Source organism: Lampetra fluviatilis, chromosome 21 (assembly GCF_964198595.1).
Source record: "Lampetra fluviatilis chromosome 21, kcLamFluv1.1, whole genome shotgun sequence".
NCBI lineage: Eukaryota > Metazoa > Chordata > Hyperoartia > Petromyzontiformes > Petromyzontidae > Lampetra > Lampetra fluviatilis.
Window position 1 is genome coordinate 2011239 of NC_136295.1, and position 22174 is coordinate 2033412.

Consider the following 22174-nt stretch of genomic DNA (forward strand, 5'->3'; position numbering starts at 1 on the left):
GTGCGTACGTGTATTGAGGATCCTGTACAAGTTCACCAATACCTGGCAAACTGGCTAGTGACATGATGCATGGTGTGTGTTAAGGATCCTGTATCATTTCACGATGTTATGACTCAAGGTAAATTGTCCAGTGGCGACATTTCCGACTGTAGGACTGCCTTGCGACTTGTAGTCACTTTGGGAGGTTCGTTTGGCGACTTCTTGCTTTCAGGTCGAAACCTTTCCAAAAATGTGCTTCTAAACGTATTTCATTTTGCTGGATAATACGGTATTGGTCTGGAAAGCCAGTAGGTTGTTCGGCTATTGCTTAAACATGTATTATTTACGGGGTATAAAGTTTCCCCCAGTGCATGAGAGTGTGTGTACGGGTTATTGCTTTTTTACATTTAACGGGGTTCCACAGTTCACATGTGGGGTCCTCTTGGCAACAGCATCTGGTTAATCCAGCCGCATTTGTTCAACATGCTTGGCTGCTTATGAGGACCCAGGACAAATTTGAAACCGGTTCAGAGTGTTGCTTGCTTGGGCGGCAGGGGAGGGGGTCTGGAAAGCCAATAATACAATATCCTTAAGAGACTCAAATATAATTCACGTGAGGCGACACAGTCCGCGGTTGTGTGTTGTTTCACATTCGCCCGGGCAAACTCAACGCAGCCCTCGTGTTAAACGACGGGCAAAGAAGACATTTCGGAGCGAACCCCAGAGCTGAGCACACGGACGCCACAAATCTCTGGTCCGTGTTGGCTTTTGACGAGTTGCAAAACCGGCTCACGCCCCAAGGCCCCCCCCACCACCACCACCACCGAGCGTTTAAAAGGCTGCTGCAGTGTGCGAGGAGGGCGCATTGGCAGTGACAGCAGCAGCATCGCGGTCATGAGTTCCCTGCATCTGCTTCCCACCACCACCACCGCCCTGCCACTGCTGCGCTGGGCATGGCTGCTGCTGCTGCTGGCTTCGTGCCCCGCATCTGGCGGCGCAGGTGAGGGTTGTTGGCTGGCTGGCCACGCTTGTTCCTGCCGCGCCGTGACATCGAGCGTTTTGGGTACATCGGGGCGGATAAAGGCTCCGGTTTTTTCACTTAAAATAACGTGGGTTAGGATTTATAGATTTTTTTTTTTATAAAATGTTTAAGACGTGCCGTTAACTGGGCATCGGCAGATCTGCTGTCCCGTGTTCGTGTGGCAATAATTTGCAGCGAGATCTTGGACTTTATAATCGCGGTTTTACTTCACTACGTTGATGGACCTAGGCTGACTGGGGCATCTGCCTTGGTTTGTTCGGGATGTATATACAGGGTCGTTTAATTGACCCCCTAACATTTTTTTTTAATTTTTATCATGCATTTCTATTTTCACACCCATTAGTATACAACCCCATTACGTTTTAGAGAATTAAATGGGGGCGGGGGGGGGGTCACAAGACATTTGGACCACACCCTGTATATTGAACTTCTTTCGCACCGCACGTAGCCAACCGTGCTGATCGGATGTGCGGGGGAAGGACAACAACGCCCAACCCCAAAAGCAGTTTTCGGGGTTGGGGTGACTGTGTGCACATGTAAGCCGAGGGCTGCGGGGATCTGGGCCAGGCAATTTGACGATGAGAATGGATGATGGTTGTAGTAGAAGTTGGTGATGGTGGTGATTGTAAATGGCTTAATGTCTCCCTCGATACATTCCGGGACACTGCCAGACCGGCTTACCGTAAGAATGATTGTAAGGCACCACCACGAGAGCGAAAAAGATAGGCCTATCCGTGATCTATATTATTGTACCCTATTACCCCTATAATCGCATGAACAGGTTTGTTGCACGGCAATTCGTGGGATGGATGTGGCGTACCAAAGTCATTGGCAGAAACAACTTTGCGGACAGTTGCGGCTGAAACGAATCGCTGGGGACTTTGTAGCTTGTGCCAGAAAGATTTGGTAAAGTTGGGGAACAGGGGTTTGGTGCATTTTGCCAAACGTCTCGGTGAACCCATGGTAGTATCTGGTCAGCTTGTAATGTTATGCGCGTTGAACTTGTCGTCGAAAGGGAAGGAATGGAATTTTTTCGGAGCCACGCTGCATCTTTAAAATCCTCCCTGCTCCTGTACTAACACACACGTGGCCGTCGGAAATGTCAACCGCTGCAGCTCCCTCCTCGGATAGTAACTCGCCTGTATGCATGCAGCGACTTCACCGTCGCGCTCTGTGACATCGTCAGTGTGGTATTGAAATTGTTTGTATTTTGAACTTCTTTCGCGTGTTACGTAGCCGATCGTGGTAATCGGAGGTGCGGGGGAAGGACAACAATTTAAACGTATAAAGCGGTTCTAAATAAATTAGTTTTCAACCCTAAATTTAAAAGTGCATTGCTCCAGCAGCTTTCTAATAGCAGAAGGAAGAGCATTCCAGACGGCCGCAGAAGTGCATCTGAAAGCACGCGCTGCGGTGACCGTCTTTGTCCGATTGCTCCTCATGAAAATATAAGCATTGCTTATCCTTGTTGGTGAGTGGTAATTTGAAGCGATTTGAGGAATAATTTGTGAATAACCTGGATTTACCTGTGGTTTGGTAAAAATAATTACAAGTCTGAACTGCGGGTTCTTAATTTGATTTTTGACTCGTGCTGTAAGAGTGAACATTATTTATCGACTACGGATATCTAGATTTATATATGATATATACTTGAATAAAAATGCGTTTAGGAAGTGTGTATTAAGAAAAATGTTGTAACGTTCTGAACGTCCCCTACTGGACGTCTGTGAAAAAGAGCTTTATAGCTCATCAGATTCCTCCGGTATAAATATATATTCTGATTTTGATTGTAAAATGCATTTTTATTTTCATCGTATAAGGAGTAGTTTTGTCCGACTTACAAAAATCCCGTGACTAGAATACAGGGGCAAGCCCCAAGTTTTTGGACCGGGTACCCAAGCCGAGTTACAATGTCCCCTCAAGAGCCTTCCTAGGCCCCTTTGGCCATTCGACATGGGCCCCCATTGCTGCATTCCCCAAACGTCAAATCGTTCCCACTTGCTGGATATGACATTTGGTAATTTGGAATGTATTCGCACCTCCGATGTAGCACGGTTGGATTCGTACGGTGCGAAAGAAGTTCAACATACCTACATACATTCTCGAGACTCTTATTCAGAAAATAGACTGCGAACCTTCGGGTGACGTTGCCTTCTGCTCGGTGTCTTATTTGGTTACATTTGAATACCACATTTACGTTTTAACGTCGGTGAGCGTGTTGTGAAATTGGTGTGGTAAGTTAAAGTTGTGGGAATTTTTATTTGTTTTAGTTTTTCATTATAATTTTCTCCTTTTATACTCAATTCCTTTTCACTCAGAATGTCTCTGTCAACTATGGAAAAGCAAAAAATTACCACAATGTTGGTTAATGGAAACCATTCGGATGAATAGTGTAAATTGTATCGTTGTGGTCCACATTGTGAATGGTGTGTCGTTTACCTTTCCGCAAAACTGCTTCTATCCAAGTAATGTGATGCAGGCAAGTCATCTGATTCCAAAGCATTATTTTACGTAAAATATAAATAATATTAGCTGGTAAGGAACAAAAATCATCTGCATCTCCGTCCTTTGTCCATGACAATTCAACGTTTTCATTTATTCAGTGTTGGGTGATCAGGGTTAATTGACCTCGGGCAAGGGATATTTGCAGATATATTTCAGATGGTAGTCGCTCTCTTATTTTGTCTTACATCTTGTGTGCGCCCTGTGCTCAGATGTGGGCTTGAACGATACATTCCTGGACGTGTCCCAGCACTCCGAGCGGAATCGACACTGGCCTTCCTGGTTCTCCACCTTCCAGTCTCCGGAATCGAGTCCAACTGACCCCACGTGGACTTCCGGTGCCACGGACGAAGTCGTGGTGGGTGTTGCTTTCCGCCACGAGGGCAGCGGTTGTGATGATCCAGTCCTTAAATAAATGATATGCACCCGTGATTCCGAATGTGAGGCACATTAGGAATCGCTCCCCCCCCCGCCAAATATAGAAGTCCAAACTCCGTCATCGGCTGCCCCACGCCGTGTTGGTCTTGGAGGTGGATTGACCATACTTCACCACGTGGGTCAATGTGTGCTGATGAAAGCTGGGTGGCCAGGACTTGTTCAGATATGGCTCCTATTAAACTGATTGAGATTGGGTCATTTGTTTTTCATACCGAAGTTGTGCCTCTGATTCCACTTTTTGTGGATTATATACCGTATTAAGACTTAACTTAAGCAAAATCATTACTAATTAATAGAATCTAGGCTTTAGCCCTTGGTGTGCCCATTTCCAAGAACAGGTGATGAAGGATCTATTTTATCTTTGACAATTCTGTATTATATACAGTGCCTTCTCGCTCGCTACCAAGGTTCATATGGCAACATTTAGTTTCCCAGACCACAAAAGCCTCATCTGCAGAGTTGAACTTAATAGTATTACTTAATGGAACTTTAGCGCACTGTTAATACAGCTGACTATTGACCAAATCGCCCAGGATGTGCTCGTTTTCATTGGAGCTTGATGGCTAACGTTGAGCCCTGCGTAGTGTTTCAATGGTCGACTACCATTCATAAACCGGTTGCCATAGGTGGCTGTGGTGCTTGTGCGGTGGTTGGCAGAGGGCACTGGCACGAAACCCATTGTACTGTAAGTCTATGCTCCCACGTGCTTGCTCTCCGCTGTCGCCAAACTGCACCGGTCGGTGTGGTGACGTGTGGCTATTATTCAGCAGTGAATTCACAAATGACTGTGCGTGCTGTTGGGGAAGGCGATGCGTGCACGGTGCATTCATTTGTTATCTATTTGGACGACATCCCGATCTATCTGCTAAATTTGTATGGAGACGAATGAATTTGCTGAGAACATCTTAATGTGCACCTTGTGTGTTGTGGATTGTACAGCGTTATGATATTGAGTTTCCATGAATGACACTATATAAAACGGTGATTATTAAAATATTCACGTAAAAACACCACTTGTCAGTAATACTGCAGCCATAAAAGAAAGTTATCTGGCATTTCAGGCAATGGCCCTTATAGCACAGACAGAGGACGGAAGGATAAAGTTTATAGGGATAAAAAAATGCACAACACCAGGGGCCTGTTGAGAATTTAAATACATCAAATCTTATCGGCAGTTTTAAAATCGTCATGTGAATAGTTACTTAACAGTAGCTATTGGGTAACATACAAAACCTTCAAAAATCAGGAAGCATTGCGAGATAAACCATTATTATGAATGTGCCATGCAATCTCTACTCGGTTCTGAAATTTGAAGTACAGTACAGCTTCTGATATTCCGTCACAAACCATGGAGTCAAAAGTTTGTATACGTTGAAGTTCTCTCGCACCATACGTAGCCAGCTGTGCTAATCGGAGGTGCGGTTTGTGGTGCACTTTTTCACAATTAGGATTTTGTGTAGTCGCAAAATTGCAACTTGCGTTGTTATATTGAAATGTACACGAGACGCACAAATGTCACTAATTTTAATTCCAGGATTACTTAAGACAATTGTTCGTATCCTTGATTTAAAGCAGTTTGAGATTGTATGATAAAAGGCACGATACAGTACTAAATAATGCAAAATAAAATAAATGCTTGAAACCTATCGAACATTTTTTTTAATCATTTATTGGGGGCACCGTTGGTGCAATGGTTGGCACCCAGCCACCTGAGTTTGATTCCCAGCCACAGCTAACATCCATGCTGAGTGACATCTGAACCGGTGGCTGCCCCCCCCCTACCGACACCCCCCCACCCGACACCTCTTCACCAAACCACATTGACTAGCGTAGCGAAGTATGGTCAATCATCCGCCAATGGCTGGAATTGTGTGAGGGCATCTGTTTTCATCAAGCAGCGGATTGACAAAGGGCTGTAACCGGGTCGGGTTGCTCAGCGGTGAAGCGAGCGAGTCCGCATTCTGAAGGTTGCGAGGTCAAATTCCACTTGGGGTTAACTCGGCCCATCATCCATTTTGGGGTCAATAAAATAGATACCACTTTGTGGGGGGCGGAACTTAAACAGTGGTTTATTTTGGATAAACTCGCCATCGGAAGCAGGAGATTGAGTACTGCCTCGGTGCTCATTTGAGCAGGAAATCTCTTTGACCACTACTTGACTTTTTGTAACTAGCGGAGTATCTGGGAGCAATCTAATCCACACTGGCCTGGGATGTGAAGAAATCGGCCTTGGCTGAGCATGTTGTGGAGTGGGCACCATTTGGACTCTTAATTGGTTAATATGCTTTGAACTGGACAAAAAAGTAGCTTTACTTATCGTTCATATTTGGATTTTTTTGTTTAGTTTTTGAGTCGCCCGCAGCGGTCACATTTTGTAAGACTGCACGCACAGTACCAGTACACACTCGTGAGTGTGCTGTAAATGTTGTGCCAAGCATATGCATAGTTTTGGAGCTCTTTACACCGTACCATAGCCAACTTTGCTCATCGGGAGGTGCGGGGGAAGGCCGACCAAAAACAAAAGCGGTTCTAAAATCTGACCAGAGGGATGGAAATGCCATCTCCCTCGGCGGTTTTCACCTCGAAGGACGCGAGTGGCGATGAGTGGGTGCCGTGTCTCGGAGCAAAACGGACACGCACATTCAGATCCTGCTTCGCTTTGCCCAATATCCCTCCCTGGGGGGGTCAATAAAATGAGTCCTGCTTTGTGGCCAAGGTAACAGTGGATGCCATGGGAATGTGGAATCTCCACTACTGGCTCAGTCAGGGCTGTAAACGCAGATGAGCGCACCGCCTCATTGCTCCAATTTGAGCATGAAATCTCTCCTTTTGAGGTGCACCAAAGGTCAATGGATGGAATTTAAGTTGAGGCCGCTGATAAAAAAAACTTAACATGTTTGTCAACGATGCCTGAAAAAATATGAGTCGGTGATGTTTGGGGGGCCATGGATTGTTTTCAGTGATTAGGGTTAAGGTTTTTTGCTGCAGTGGTAAACCCCATTGAGCAAGGAATGCTCATGTTTGATAGGGAGCTGGTTGTATGATACAAACATGGTTACAGCCATAAAAAATAAGCAAACGAATAAATCAACCCAAAAACAACTGCATCGTCAAGTTATGAATGGCAATGTCGTGCATCAACTTGGTACAACTCGCGTAAAAAAAATGCAAGGCTCCTAAAATGCATCACATAGAGAGGTAGGTCAAAAAATAGAGTACTTTGGAGAGCAGTGGCAAGTGCACGAGAATTTGAGTTTGGTAATAGCTGTGGATTGTCTCGCCCCGTGGGCAGGTGTGCACAGCAGAGTTGTATGCATGTTGGACTTCTTTCGCACCATACATAGCCAACCATGATTATCGGAGGGTTGACTCGGGCCTCAAAGGTTTTTGTGCCCTAGTGGGTTCATTAGTTCCTGGTGCGGGTTAGAGAATTGTCCACAATCGTCGTCTGCCATCTGCCCGCAGGACAACCAGCACACGTACTACGTGTCGCGCCTGTACGGCTCTGGCGACCGGCGCGCTCGCGAGATGTGGGTGGGGCTGGACGGCACCGTGGACGGTTCCCCAGGTGGAGTGCGAGCTCACGAGTCTCTCTCCGGAGGATACAGGCAGGCTGTGGTAAGCTTTTGCAGACTCATGGCGGTAATTGAGATGACCACTACCACCACTACTACTGCTTCCACCCAGTCAAATATAACTGTCGGATGCTGCATTATTTTTAAGGTTGAAACTATTGCATGCTTGGGAGTTCATATACCACTTTTTTTAAAGTGTATAATGTGAATGGGACGTGACTTAACAAATGTTTGTCTGGGCAACTTCTATGTCATTATTAGGGCCAGGATTCTCATCCTGTTGATGAGGTATTTTTTTTGCATGAGCAATAAACGGTGACCAAAGCAACTTGCCAATTTGTTCGAAATAAATGTACCGTATTAAATAGCCATTGTCTCAGTGTTCTATATTAAAATCCAGTGTACAATGTGGGTTTTGGCAGATGTTCGTTAACCGGTTAGCTCTTTTGCTCGCATCTCTTAAGATCCCTTTGAACATTCTTTGCTTTGTTTTCAGTTCTAAGCAATGCATGTAACACTGGATTTTTGAATATACACTCTAATGAAATCTAAAATGTTAAATATTTCGTTTCAAAACACTAGCAAGGAACTCATTTTTTAAATATATATAAGTTGTTTGTGGCTAAAAATGAAAACGTGACATCAGCACAAGAAAAAAACTAAACTAGACCTCACGTATGGTTATTAATGAAAACATTGCATGAGCATGTGTGGCTGTGAAAGATATGGTGCCCATATGGCATGTAATAGAACTTTTAATAAGGCACAAACGTTTCAAATTCTTTAGGCGGCCTCATGCCTTCATTGGAGTCCTTTTGGTCCAAATATTGAATCTTTCTTTTTTTATATTCACGAATAAATATTGTGGCGTGTGAAACCACCTCAACCAAAGTTTTTCGGAAACAAATGACAAGTTATTTAGTTTGTTCTTATTCTGACAGTTCATTAAACACGGCAGTTTTTCAGGTTCATGTGCAGCCCTTCTGTCAATCCACTGGCTTCCCCCATGCCGTGCTTGGGGGGGGGGGGGCAGGGGGGGGTTATTTGACCATACCTCACCACGCTGGTGAAGGCGGGGGAAAGCGTGAAAGCTGTAACATGCTACGGTGACGCTACGGTGGCACGACAGTGTGTTTGTGCGTCACCGCCGTTTGTTGCGCCAAGCGTTGCCCTCCTCCTGCAGCAGCTCGGAGCAACCCGCTTGGCGGCATGGCGGTTGCGCAATCTTAGCGACACTTCGAGCTCGATTCCTAATTGGCTTCTGAGATTTGACGAAATCGGTTGCCTTCCAGGTGATTGTGGTGACAAGCCATCGATGTTTTTCATTTTTGAAGGCATGGCACAAATATGATGCCTCGCTACATTAATGGGTTTAACATGCAGGCTTTCACGACCAATATTATGCATATTAGATCGCGTAATATGAATGTGTCATTTATTCGCTACCACCTGACACAGCCAATTTAGTAAGGCTTATCACGTCAACAAAATGAGCCGTTTCGTTACTAGGTGTGTTAAGAGTAAACCCACAACATTTACAATTTTAGCGCAACATTTCGCCTGATGTAGCTGGTTGCAATCACTATTGAAATGTCGTACTCAAATTGTAAATGCTGTTGGTGTACTCTCCAAACCTTACTAATTGGCCATGGTGGATTAACAACACATTTATATTGACACAATCTAACCCAAAGAACCTTTTATTATGGATATATGAATTAGTTAATTGCGTTTTTCAGTACAAGCAAACGTGTGCAGTTCATTGATGTTGGAAATTGTTTAATTGTGGCTGAACTTATTCCTTGTAATATTCATTGCAGAATGTGAATTTATCTTTTGCCTTTCCTTACTATGGACACGATCTGCATTCGGTGACTCTCGCCACAGGAGGTAAGGACATACCCCCCCCCCCCCTCGGCGTTATTATCTTTCAAAAGTATTTCACTTGGATAATCCCTTGTAGATGAAACGTCCCATTTGCAAATAATGTTTGCGGTGTCAACTGACAACATACACGGCAAACGCGTAATGACACATATACAAACATCTTTAGTTCACGCGGTATGCATTTATACCGTAAACCTTGTACCCGGTCAAAAGCACCAATAAGTCCATAATTAGATGGTGGACACTGTTGGTTTCGTTAACGGCCCAGCTTCTTGGACCTAATTGCAGCATTTGTCAATCTGTGTTTAAAAAAATTGAGACCGTGTATTCTTAAAATAAATCACATGTTGTAAAGTTTGCTCAAATTTTTGTTATTATTTTAACATGCTTGAGCGATGGTCAGTACTCTTCGCCTTGGAATATTTTCAGATTTTGTCATCTGTGGTAATTGTTTTTTCTCCAAAAAGAATTAAATCTGATTTCTATCAAATGGTTATTAACGTTTACAGTCGGTTGACCATTGGCTGAGGATCTCTTAAAGCCATGTCTATCACCGGGGTTATTTTGTCATGCTTCATGCTGGTCAATATGGGTTGGTGAGGAGTGGGGGCGGAGCAACAGAACTGTTTCGGATATCACTTGCCATTCTAGTTTAGTTGTGGCTGAGAAGTTCATAGCATATTTCACTAACCACTGCAGCACCTCACGGTATACTGTGTGTGTGTATATATGTAGATCAAGGTAGCGTGCCACACTACGAACCTGGTGACCCGAGTCAACACCAGTGAGGTTAATTTGAACCGGTCCTGAGCCTCCCCTAGGTTGACCTCCAAATGAGTACGTGGTGCGGTGTGTGAAAATATTGCCACTGGGGAAAAATAGGCGGTCGGGCGTGGTGCTGAACATCCACGCCCTCGTGGTGCCGTGCCGGCCTTCATAGGCGCTGCTTGCTAACAGCACTTGCCGCCTGTCTGTTAAGGCGATATGGGAGATCTTTGTCTTCATATATATGTGCTTTAGTAATGGGATCCTTTGTAAATTCTTGCCCGACTTCCCATTTAGAAACATGACGTTTAGAGTATTTGGCTGCTATAAATTTCCACATCATAAACCACTTTGTTGGGTGATCATTTGTGGCCAGGTCGTTTCTTAAAAAGAGTTGCATAGCTCTGGGCCTTACCTGGTGAAATAAAGAGTTAAGTTATTTTAAAGTATAACATTTCCTAAAACGACAGATTTTGGCAACTGGGCAGTGTGATATAAAAGTTTTGTTGGCAGTTGGTTTCAGGATTTTAGTTTTTTGTGTGTGTGGACACATGTGAAGGGTTCCTGGATGGACGGGCGTTCATAATTAAAGCAATAAGTAAACTTATTGGCTCCCCTGGAAATTATTTTCGAGAGACATGTTTTTCTCATGTATCCTCGTGGAACAGTTGCTCTGCCAAATATCACATTTGAACTCGGGAAGCGATTATTTAATTAAATACTCAAGATTTTCAGAAGAGCTGAACGCTTCCATGTCCTGTATGTACGTTGAACTTTCTTTCGCACCGTATGTAGCCAACCTTCCTAATCGGAGGTGCCGGGGGAAGAAAAACAAAACACAAATATATGGGATATTTTTGCCAGTATCTAAAACGATGAAAAAATAAGGATAGGCTTTACCCTTTTTGTCTATAAAACAGGTGTTAAGATGTTCAGAAAAAGTAAAGCTTATGATTTAAACACAAAAAGCTTTTCGAAATAAATTCGTTTTTAATCTAGATTTAAAATTACATATCTCCAGTGGCTTCCTAATATCGGAAGGAAGAGCGTTCCAGACGGCCGCAGAAGCGCATCTGAAAGTGCGCGATGCGGTGACCACCGTCTTGAAGCCTCAACATTAAAATAACAAGCCAGGGGCTGTTCTCTTCATTGGCTAACAACCCTTATTCTAATCTAGTGTGTTTTTATATTTAGAGGGCGCCTTAACTTAAGGCCTTCACTGAAGGCACTTGACATGGTTAAAAAAAAACGGTGAGAATCGAATGATTTCAGATGGCAGGGGCTTGCAAGGATTGAGGCATGAGTAACCGCGATAGAGAGGAGGGGGGGTGTATTGGGTATCACGAAAGTATAGGGGTGGGATGGGAAGGAGGGGGGGAGAGAATGGGCAGTAGAGAAGAGATAGTGGAATGTCAACATTGCCATAGCAAGGGCTAAGATTGGCCGTAAGCCAACCACTGTTACCTTTCCACCAATCCATTTTGTTGCGAATTTTATTGACTTCATAAAGATGAGTTGACTCCAGACTGGGATTTGAATTTGCAACATTCCAATTGCTGCCCGAATGCTTCAGCCACACACTACTCAAAGTCCAGTGAGTTTTTACGCGTACGTTTAAGTTATCAGTTCGAGTCGCATCTGAAGTTCCTACATTTTTACATGGTAGGTCTACTTTTTTTTCTTTTTATTTCAAAAAGCTTGTTTTTGGGGATAGCTTTTATCCCAACAGAGCTCGGCAATGCTCGCCCAAAGTTTTGATGTCACCTGTTACATTCAAGTGAATTGCTATCATTTGCCTGTGCGCTGTGGCTGCTCCGAAGATGGCTGTTGAGAGTCCGCAAGTAGTTTTGTGATTTTAAACCAGCCCGAGTTGGTTATTTGATTCCAATTCTAGATTTGAAGCTTTCGTGACTGCAATGATTCATATTCTTAGGTTTTTTCGGTAAAGTCACGTAGGTAAAAAATGTAAATTAATAAAAGTAAAATAAAAAATAAATAAAAAATCACGACGTTTCTTGATACAGCTATCGTGCTGTGACGGTTCCACCTGAAGACGGAGGCTTGTGTTGCCTCCGAAACGTTGTGATTTTTTTTACTTTTATTAATTTTAATGTTTTACCTACGTGACTTTACTGAAAAAACCTAAGAATATTTGATTCCAACTTGCGCATTGATTAAACTTGGGCAATCGGGTTATTTATGTAATCAACTACTCTGAAAATTATTGTTTTGATTACTAATATCTCTTGACAGTTTAATATTTTAGCGTTAAATGACAGCAAATGGACATTGCTGGCTGGCTCAGGGGACCAATGCCATGCCAGAAAACCGTGACCCTGGATTCAATTCCAGGCCTAGAACCTGCAATGGAGCTCGTATTTTTTTTTTAAGTAACGACCAATTTCTTGGTCTTGGCCTCGTCACAAAATAACGTGCGCTTTTTGTGGTAATTTCAGCTCCTTTAGATAACTTTATGGTTCGGTTTGCGACTAGCATCCTTTGGTGCATGGCTTGGAAAAGGTGGTGTTGCTCGTGTGGATTTTGAGGCCTCTTGACACAAGCCGGGACATTACACTTCATGCCGAAAGAGTTCCCTCTTGCTTGCTCTACGAAGTTGAGAAATACGTTTGCTATCCATTACATATCGTCATCGTAGAGGCGTAGATGATATGAAGAAGAGGAGGGCGGGGATCCTCGGCAACCTGTAAATATGAACAGGTTACATTGAGGTTCTCAGCAGTTGACTTTTTTTGCACCAAAGGTAACAAACGCATTTAGACAGTGATCGCAGGAAACAAACGCCACTATTTCATATGCATACTGAGTGAGTGGCATCCGAATTCGCATATCAATAAATAAATAGTAATGTCTAATGTATCCACATAAAAGCACACAAATCGAACAAGTTAAACAACAGGGGTTGCTGCATTCAGCATAGGTGTACTGTACTGTGTTTTTCTCCAGGTACTGTAGTATTAATGTTGAACGTGACTTGACGGGCAGAAATGTAAATGTGCTGTGTGCTCGCAAGGTTAAATAGCATTAAAACAATCCACGAGGTCAGACATTCTTGAACAAATCATGTTAGTAAACACTTGGGAGGATTTGTTTAACTTTTGCTGTTTTGTGTCAAATCAGAGTGCGGTGCATTTCTCCCGAAAATGGTGCACTTATTTTTAAACCATACACAGTGTAGTGTTTGATTATTGGCCTTCACACAAATGCTTTCAACGTTAGATCCAAGCAGATGTGTGATTTATTTTCATCCAGCTGGCATTTCGCGATGAGTGTGTGTATATGTATATATATACACTGTTTATGTAACTGCAAGAATGTGATTTTTATACGCAGCATAAGTGGCGCATGAAGGATAAATATGAAAGTATTTTCGCTCATTTGCAGCGGCTATACTGTTTTTACCACATTGTCAGCTTTAAAGAATTGGCATTCCTTTAAGAAATATATAATCATAATGTACAGCCTTTTGTGAACTAATTGTGTGATTAAGGGCCCTACCCACTGGCTTTCAGAAGGCATTGCTTTTTAAACAGTTTGTCTAAAATGAGGAAAATGCCGAATCATTTTCACCTTTTCAGATCTCTAGCACGAATGAAATGTTACTTGGCTGCCCGATGCGGATGGACAACAGCCATACATACACTGCGAGATCCCATGTCCTGTTCATTGGAATACAGCAAAGACCCCATGGGTTTGGCAGTACTGTAAATTTTATAGTCTGTTGTCCTATAACGCGTGTTTTCATAACGCGAATTGGATATGACGTGATTGAGTGAATGAAAATACGTTGCGCGAGTGGGAATAAGCAATTGTACGGCTGCCTCGGCATAGCATCGCACAAGGCAGGATGCTGCTGGATGCTTCTAGATGCTACCCACGCGCCAACAGTCTTTGTTCCGCCTGCATACGCATCTCGTGTGTTATCGCGGATTGTGCTTTATCCTGTATTATATATCACGTATCATAACGCGATTTTTCCATCGTGCGGTGTTCTTCAGGAATGTAACTACCACGTTATAGGAAAACACGATTGTATTATTGTTTTATTTAATACGTTATATAGTTTTGTTTACCTAATTTATGTTTGGCCAGTACTGCACAATTTTATGGAGAAATTATACAAACTACAATCATTGATTCAGTAAGACTGGGCTCTAGAGATTTATAGAGTTGTCCAGGGTTTGTGTACACACGTCAAACTTTAAGATGTTAGTATTAAAACTCTGTTAGGTGTCATAAGGTTTTACGAGTGACCACAAACAAGTTTTACAAGATGATACACGTTTAAAACATTCGTTTTTTTACATAATAGCGAATTGCATAACAAACATGTTGCATTGCATAATGAATATATATATAAAAATAAGACTCAATCTGTCATTCAGCCTGAATAGATCTGTCGAATTGGGGGGAAAAAATCCCCGTTTTCGAAAACAGATGGTGCAGCGTGTTCAGACGCTGACTACACACGCACACTGAGAGGGCCTGCCAAGGAGGAGATGAGGCTTGAAATTGAGGGGATAAACACGCGGGAGGAATTTACACCATTGGAACCTCATTTTGCCAGTAAAAAATATGATAATTGTTTTTTTACCTATTTATCTGGCAACAAAACTGACACCTTTTTTTTACAAGGAGTCATGTTTGCATAGACCACAATACCTGCAGTCATAATGCAAAAAAAACATAACTCTGATAATGTATGCACTGTCCTTGAAGTTGATTGGTCCACACCGTGTGCCTTTTGGTGTCATCTGGTCCAACACCATGTGAGACTAGGCTCTAAGGAAAGCCGTCTCGGGTGTGGACCAATCAACTTCAAGGACAGTGCATACATTATCAGAGTTATGTTTTTTTTTTGCATTATGACTGCAGGTATTGTGGTCTATGCAAACATGACTCCTTGTAAAAAAAAGGTGTCAGTTTTGTTGCCAGATAAAAGGGTAAAAAAACAATTAACACGCGGGAGGAAGGTGAAGCAGCGTTGAGATGTATGCAGGGGCACGTGGGGGGGGGGGGCAGGGACTGCAGACGCATGGCACTACTCGTGTTGGCTTTGGACTTCGGGAAGGTTTTTTTTTTTTCAAGTGGTGAGAATGAAGCAGACATTGGCCATTGACATAATGCACAATGGTTATGAAGCTGCTATTTGTCTAGCATTGGTCTGGCTGCCATTCGTATTGTTTTATTAGCTAGGACCTTGGCTGATTTATGTTGCCGTTTTGGCAGTGTTATGTACCGAGGCTTGAACTCGGGACCTTTTGTTTTTAAAGGTTAGCTTTCTTAAAGTTAATGTTGATGGTCGTCGTGGCTCCGCTGTAGCCACGTGCAGTTTTGGCATCAATATTCTAAAGCGTCGATTGCCAGGTCGATGCATCGTTACTTTCCTAGTATTTGGGTAGCATTTGGCATGATGCGGTGAGGGACAAAGGCGATCTATTGTGTTCCCTTGGTGGGTTTTTTGGTGAAGTTATGTAATCTACTTTGAAAGGACAGATTTGACAATTTCAGTGTAAACGGTTGTGTGTTGCAGTAATGTCTGTTACTACACAGCCCACATAAAACTTGAAATTAACAAAGCAACTGACTTTGGGGCACCCGAGCACAAGTGCACGTGTAGGATAATATAGATCTTAATTGCAGAAAGACGTTAAGCAACCTGTAAATTTGGAATAAAACGGTGCAGAAGAGCGTTGTAGGCACAATCGGTCAGGCGTAGTTGCTTAAGCTGTGGCACATGCAGGGCGGATGGAGAGGGCAGTTTACCAAGAGGGGTATTGAAGTGGCATGCAGAGGTTGGTGACCAAGGAGGCGAATCTATAAATAAAGCCCAGTGGTAGGGTACTAACGGGTGGCTGCTGCAGATGGCGCAGCAGCCGCAGGCTCTGGGTGGAGAGGTGATGGCAATTTGTGGTAGCATTGACAACAATGCTCTTTTGACCTTGTTACTCATGTGTAAGATTGACAATGGGGGAAAGTGGCCTTTATTCTGGCATTTCTTTTACTATTTATTCCACAAGTTTAAATTTTGAACGGATGTGCCCATTTGCGTTGGCACTGGCATCATCACAGCCACAGTAATTTCCATCGCCGTTCCCAGCAATGGCAAGTTTTTTTTCTCCTGAGGACTACCAAGAAAGCACGCCGATTCTCTTGCGCCGTGTTTTCCGTCAAACTAAGCTCTTGCCAATCAGGCCCATCACTCGTTGTGGGGGGGGGGGGGGTTCTGCCATCACCAGACTTTAAAATTCTCTAGCACTAAGGAGCTAGGGAACACAAACAAAACAAACCAAGTGCATTTCCATGAGCCGGTGGCAACGCTCCCTTATCCTGCAGCGAACTGTCACTCCCTACTAAATAAATGTGAGTATGGTAGACCCACGGACTGCTGTCAATCCTCAAGACGTTTTTTGCGGACTACCATGCAGTGGAAAATAATGGTGTTTTGTGAACAAAGGATCGTAACCTGATCGTGGTGGTGGGGTTTGTATATTCCAATGACCCTCAGAGCTATGTCGCCTGGAGTCGTGTACTCCTGGTAGGGGCCTCCCTTGGCGAACAGGTCTGGAGGGAGGATCCAGAAATGTAACAATTCAAAATAAAGCCCCTCATAAATGTTTACAAAATACTAAAATCGGACAAGCTTGCCTGGACAAGATTTACTGGACCCCGCCCCCCCGGAGACAGGCCTGTGGGTGGTGTTTGCCGGCAAGCACCTGGTGGCTGGGTGACCCACGTAACCCTGTCGGACCCAGCCCGAAATGGCTACATTGCGTCGTACTGTGGCCCCACCATCCACAGGACAAAGGGTGAGGGGCAGGTGTGATGCCAGTATGGGAGGGAGAGCGGTGGTCTCAGACGGACTGGACCTTGGCGATGGACACTAGCTATTGGGATGTGGAGCCAGAGCTGGTGAAGGAGGTGGGAAGGTACCGACTTGATGTCGTCTGTCTCCCCTCCACACACAGCATTGGCACTGGAACCAAACTAAGCAATCGGGGGGTGGTCTCTCTCCTATTCTGGAGTAATCCCTGGTGAGAGACCCCTGGCCGTGTGTGGGGATACTCAAGCCTCTGGTTAGGTGCTGTTCAGCTGGAGTTTGTCCCAGTGGATGAGAGTGTTGCCTCAATGAGACTTCGGATCTCAGAAAGGGTAAACTGACTGTTTGTGCTTCTGCGCCAAACAAGTTCAGTGTATTTGGCCTTCTGGTAGACAGTGGTTGCAGTGCTTGACAGAGTGCCACCGACCGACTCCATAGTCTTACTATGCGACTTCAATGCTCACATGGGAAATGATGGAGATACCTGTAGAGGCATGATTTGGGAGGAATGGCCCCGCTGATCTGAACCCAAATGGTAATATGCTGTTGGAATGATGTGCTAGTCTCGGGAATGTCAATAACAAACGCCATGTTCGAACACGAGGAATCGCATAAGTGGACTTGGCACCAGAGCCCCTTGGGCCGAAGGTCAATGATTGACTTTATCGTTGTCATCGGACCGAAGACCATATACTCTGGACACTCGGGTGAAAAGAGGAGCAGAGCTATCAACTGATCACCACCTGGTGGTAAGTTGGATCAGATGCGCGGGGCACCGACCAGCTAGACGTGGAAGGCCCAAAAGACTAGTATGGATTTTTTGGGAATGTTTGGCAGAACACCCTGTGCAGACAGATTTCAACTTCCACTTCCGGGAAAACTTCTCCTGCACTCCAGGGGAGGTCGTGGACATTGAGGCCGAGTGGATGATATTCGGGACCCCGATTGTGGATGCAGCTGCGAAAAGCTGTGGTCTGAAGACAGTTGGTGTCTGTCATGCTGGCAACCCTTGGATCCGATGGTGGTCACCAGTGTGAGTGTAGTGGTAATGATGGAGACCCAGTTTTCTCTGGAGGCAACACGTTTATGTATAACAACTATAATGGTAACACAAGGTCCCTGACACAAAGGGGTATCGGCCCCTTCCACACGATACCCTGGAGAGGTATAGCCTCCGGGCTAGCGTGGCCTAATCACTGGGACCACTTCCTCTATATATGTATATATATATATTTCAGCCCTCCAGATAGGGGGACCAAGGGGAGGCTAGCTGATCCGACCCAGCCAAGGTCCTCGGGTCCCGGCCACTGGCCAACTCGGTCCCAGCCCTTAGAAGGACGTCGGGTCACGGGGGCTCCCAGGGTCAGAGTCTAAGCTGGCTCTTCGGTCTTCAGCTTGACGACGACTGGCGAACCCGTTCAGAGGTCCGACTTACAACAGCTCCCAGGGTTACTCCGCCCCTGGCCACGCCTACTCTCTGGAACCTTCTGGAGGGACCTCAACTATTGTGTAATCCCCCAGCCCCCAGTGGGGGCCTGAGGTGTGTGCCTCCGGTTCCCAACCACCCTCTGGGTTCCCTGGCCTAACGGCGTTACTTGGTACAGGCCGGACTCGCCGTTGCCCCCTGTTTGACCCATGGCTGACGCTACACCAGGTAAGTAGTGGTAACCGTGTGTAACGCTAACAGTAGCCACTACATGAGGGAAGCTGTCAAATTAAAGGAGGCTTTCCAAGCTATGCTCGGAAAAAAGTTCTCCCGACTCGATTGAGAGGGGACCGGCTTGTCAAGAGGGCGGCAGCTACAGCAGTCGCCGAATCTAAATCCCGGGCGTGGGAGCAGTTTGGAGAGGCCATGGAGAGGGACTACTGGGCAGGCTCAAAGATGTTCTGGTAAATCATCCGACGCCTTGGGAGGGGTCGACGGGACATGGTCCAGGCGGTGTTCAGTAAGGGTGATGTAACATTGACCTCAACTATGGAGATAGTCGAGAGGTGAAATGAACACTTGAGGAGCTCCTCAACCCAGTGGACATGTCCTCCTTTCAGGAGGCAGCCCTGGAAGCAGTTGGGGGGGGGGGGGTGTTGGATCCATCACTGATGCTGATGTCGCGGCAGCGGTCCAGGGCCTTCATAGCGGCAAAGCTGCTGGGGTGGACGGTTCGCCCAGATTTAAAAGCGCTGGACAGTGTAGAGGTGTTGTGGTTAATACGTCTCTTCAATGTTGCATGGTAGACGGGTACAATACCTCTGGGATCGTGGTTCCCAATTTTAAAAAAGGGGACCCAGAGGGTGTGCTCCAACTCCAGAGGAATCGCACTCCTCAGCGTCCCAAGTAAAGCCGATGCCAGAGTGCTTGAGAGGAGCCTCCGCCCAGTGGTTGAGCCTCAGATTTAGGAGGAACGATGCGGATTCCATCATTGTTGTGGAACAATGGACCAGCTTCTTTGGTTCTTTTGGTAAAGTCGCGTAGATAGAAAATAATAATAAAACATAAAGTGAATAGAAATAATAAACAACAAAAAACCACTAATGTAGATTGTAGCCTGGTTCTTAATCGGAGTGTGTGTACTGGCAGTCTATAATATAGACTGTAGCAATGGTTATTAAACTGGATGAGTGTACTGGCAGTCTCTGTTTTGTAGACTTGGAGAAAGTCTATGACTGTTCCCCACAATGTCTGGTGGGAGGTGCTGTGGCAGTATAATGTACCAAATTTTCGCTTTTGTGCGCTGTCTAGTCCCTCTATTCTCGAAGTGAGCTGTGTCTGTATTCTTGGTGTTAAATCAAAGTCCTTCACTGTGGGTGTTGGACTCTGCCAAGGGTGCGTCTTGTCTCCACTCCTGTTTGTGATTTTCATGGACGGGATATCACGGCACAGCTGAGGTATGGGAGAGTATCCAGTATGGGGGCATGGAGGTGGCATCGCTGCTTTTTGCAAATGACGTTGTCCTCTTTGCCTCATCAGTCTGTGATCTCCAGCGTGCACTTGAACGGTTTGATGCCGAGTGTGAAGCGGCTGGAATGAGGATCAGCACCTCCAAATCTGAGGCCACTCCTGGGGGATAGTGGATTGTTCTCTCCAAGTGAGGGGGGAACAGCTGCCCTTGGTGGAGTAATTTAAGTTCATCAGGCTCTCTTTCGTGAGTGATGGTAAATGGGAGTGGGAGATTGGCCGGTGGATCGGTGTGGCATCCGCAGTGTTAATGAAAACTGTACCATTCTGTGGTAGTGAAGTGGGAGCTGAGTTATCGAACAAAGCTCTCGGTTTACATATCGATCTAAATTCCTACCTTCACCTCTGGTAATGAGCTTTGGGTAATGACTGAAAAGGATCAGATCACAGGTACAAGGGGCCAAAATGAGGTTTCTTTGCAAGGTTGCCGGGATCACGCTCCATGATCGGGTGAGGAGCTCGGTAACCAGGAGAACCTCAGAATTGAGCCGCTGCTCCTCCGGATTGACAGGAGCCAGTTGAGGTGGTTCGAGCAAATGGTAAAGATGGCCCCCGATAAACTCTCCCTGGAACTCTACCGGGCACATCCCACTGGGTGAAGACCCCGGGGCCGGCCAGCCCACGACACCCTGGCAGGACTGTCACTTGGCTGGCCTGGGAACGCCTGGGAATTCCCCAGGAAGAAAGAGTCTGTGTGTAGTAGTATATAGTAATGTAGTGCTGGAATCTGTCGCCAGGGAAAGGGAGGTCTGGACCACCCTACTCGACACGCTGCCACTGTAACCCTTACCAGGACAAGCGGATTGAGAAACAAACGAACCTAACAGCTCTGCGGAAAACGCCCCCCCCCTCCCATCCAACATCCCCAGCTGTGCGAACTGCCAGCAGTGCATGTGTAGTACCGTCGAATACAAGTCGACACCCGGGGTTGAGGCACACTGAGGTTTATTACAGCAAACGTTGTGACATACACACTTGAGGGGGTATTGGCCCCCTCACCCGTCTATCTGAGGACACACCTCCTAGCTAACCCTAGCCTGCCTCAGAGTCCTCCTCTCGTGGACTAGGGGAGGCTATCTTGGCCCGACACTGGTCAGTCGGGCCCGGTACTCAGAGTCCAGATCAACACTGGCTCTGGCTCTGGCACCACGCCACTGGCTCGAGCCTGCGCGGTCCTGACAAGGACGGCGTACCAGGGGGAGACCAGGGCTCTATCTCGGACGTCTTCTGTCTTCTCTTCTTAGCTAACCCAACTCTCCCTAGCCCCCCGATACATTCCCCTTTTATACATCCCCCTCCCTGAGGGGTGGGGCCCCGGGGGATCGTAACGTCCGAAGCGCAGACGTCGTAGAGGGCACCTGCCCGTGCACTGATGTAGCCCCACCCACTGTGCTAGTTTCCCGTAGGATCCCATACATATCAGCTCGACACATATTTCCTCCGTAAGACCCCTACATCACCCCCCCCTGTACAGCTCGCAGCCGTCCCGGCTGCAACATCGACAATAAAAGTTTATTCAGCCCTCGATTCCCCAGCGTGTGCCTCATTTTTTTCAACAATAACGCAACGAGAAGAACAACAGGAAGGAGGAAAAAAAAAATAACCCGACGAACCCCCCCCGCGAATAAATACGAAAACCGTAGGACGAGCGTATATACACGTGTTTCTTTACCTGGAGTCCCCCCCCCAGCCCCCCACAGAACACACACAACACACACAACACACACCCAATAATCGTACAACGCAGCGCGGCACGTGCCGGGAACACAGCACGGACGCCCCACACCGTGAGCACAACATGCGAATGTACACCGGAAAGAGAAGCCACAAAAGACGCAAAAAAAAAAATTTTCTTCTCTTTTTTTTTCACAAGAGTTTGCGCATTTTTGCGCGCGTCCTCGCCGCAGGCCCGTCACACGGGACAGGCGCGGCCGGCAGGCCGTCGGCCGGCAGGTGTTCATCACAGAGCGAGTCTGTTGCCGACGTCGCAAGACCCTCAGCATCACCTGCGGGGGTCGTCGGGCGTGAGCCCGTCACTCCCGGTGCACCTGGGGGTGGGACAGCCGGCAGCACGTTAGGCGGGAGCAACGGAGAAGACCCCTCTGAGTCGGACGCCCCCCCACATGCTTGGCCACGCGCGTGTGTAGTGGGATCTCGCACCGCAACGAAGGGTTTTAGCCTGGCGGGGTGTACAA

General features: G+C 46.0%; 1 protein-coding gene across 1 annotated transcript in view; it reads left to right on the forward strand.

Annotated features, from left to right (window-relative positions):
- The first annotated feature begins 873 nt into the window (after positions 1-873).
- LOC144938037 (plexin domain-containing protein 2-like) overlaps positions 874-22174 on the forward strand; it is a 72406-nt gene continuing 51105 nt past the window's right edge. Inside the window, 5 exon segments of the mRNA XM_078865727.1 lie at positions 874-979; positions 1693-1755; positions 3736-3881; positions 7427-7579; positions 9357-9426. Coding sequence (XP_078721853.1) covers positions 874-979; positions 1693-1755; positions 3736-3881; positions 7427-7579; positions 9357-9426 — 538 coding nt within the window.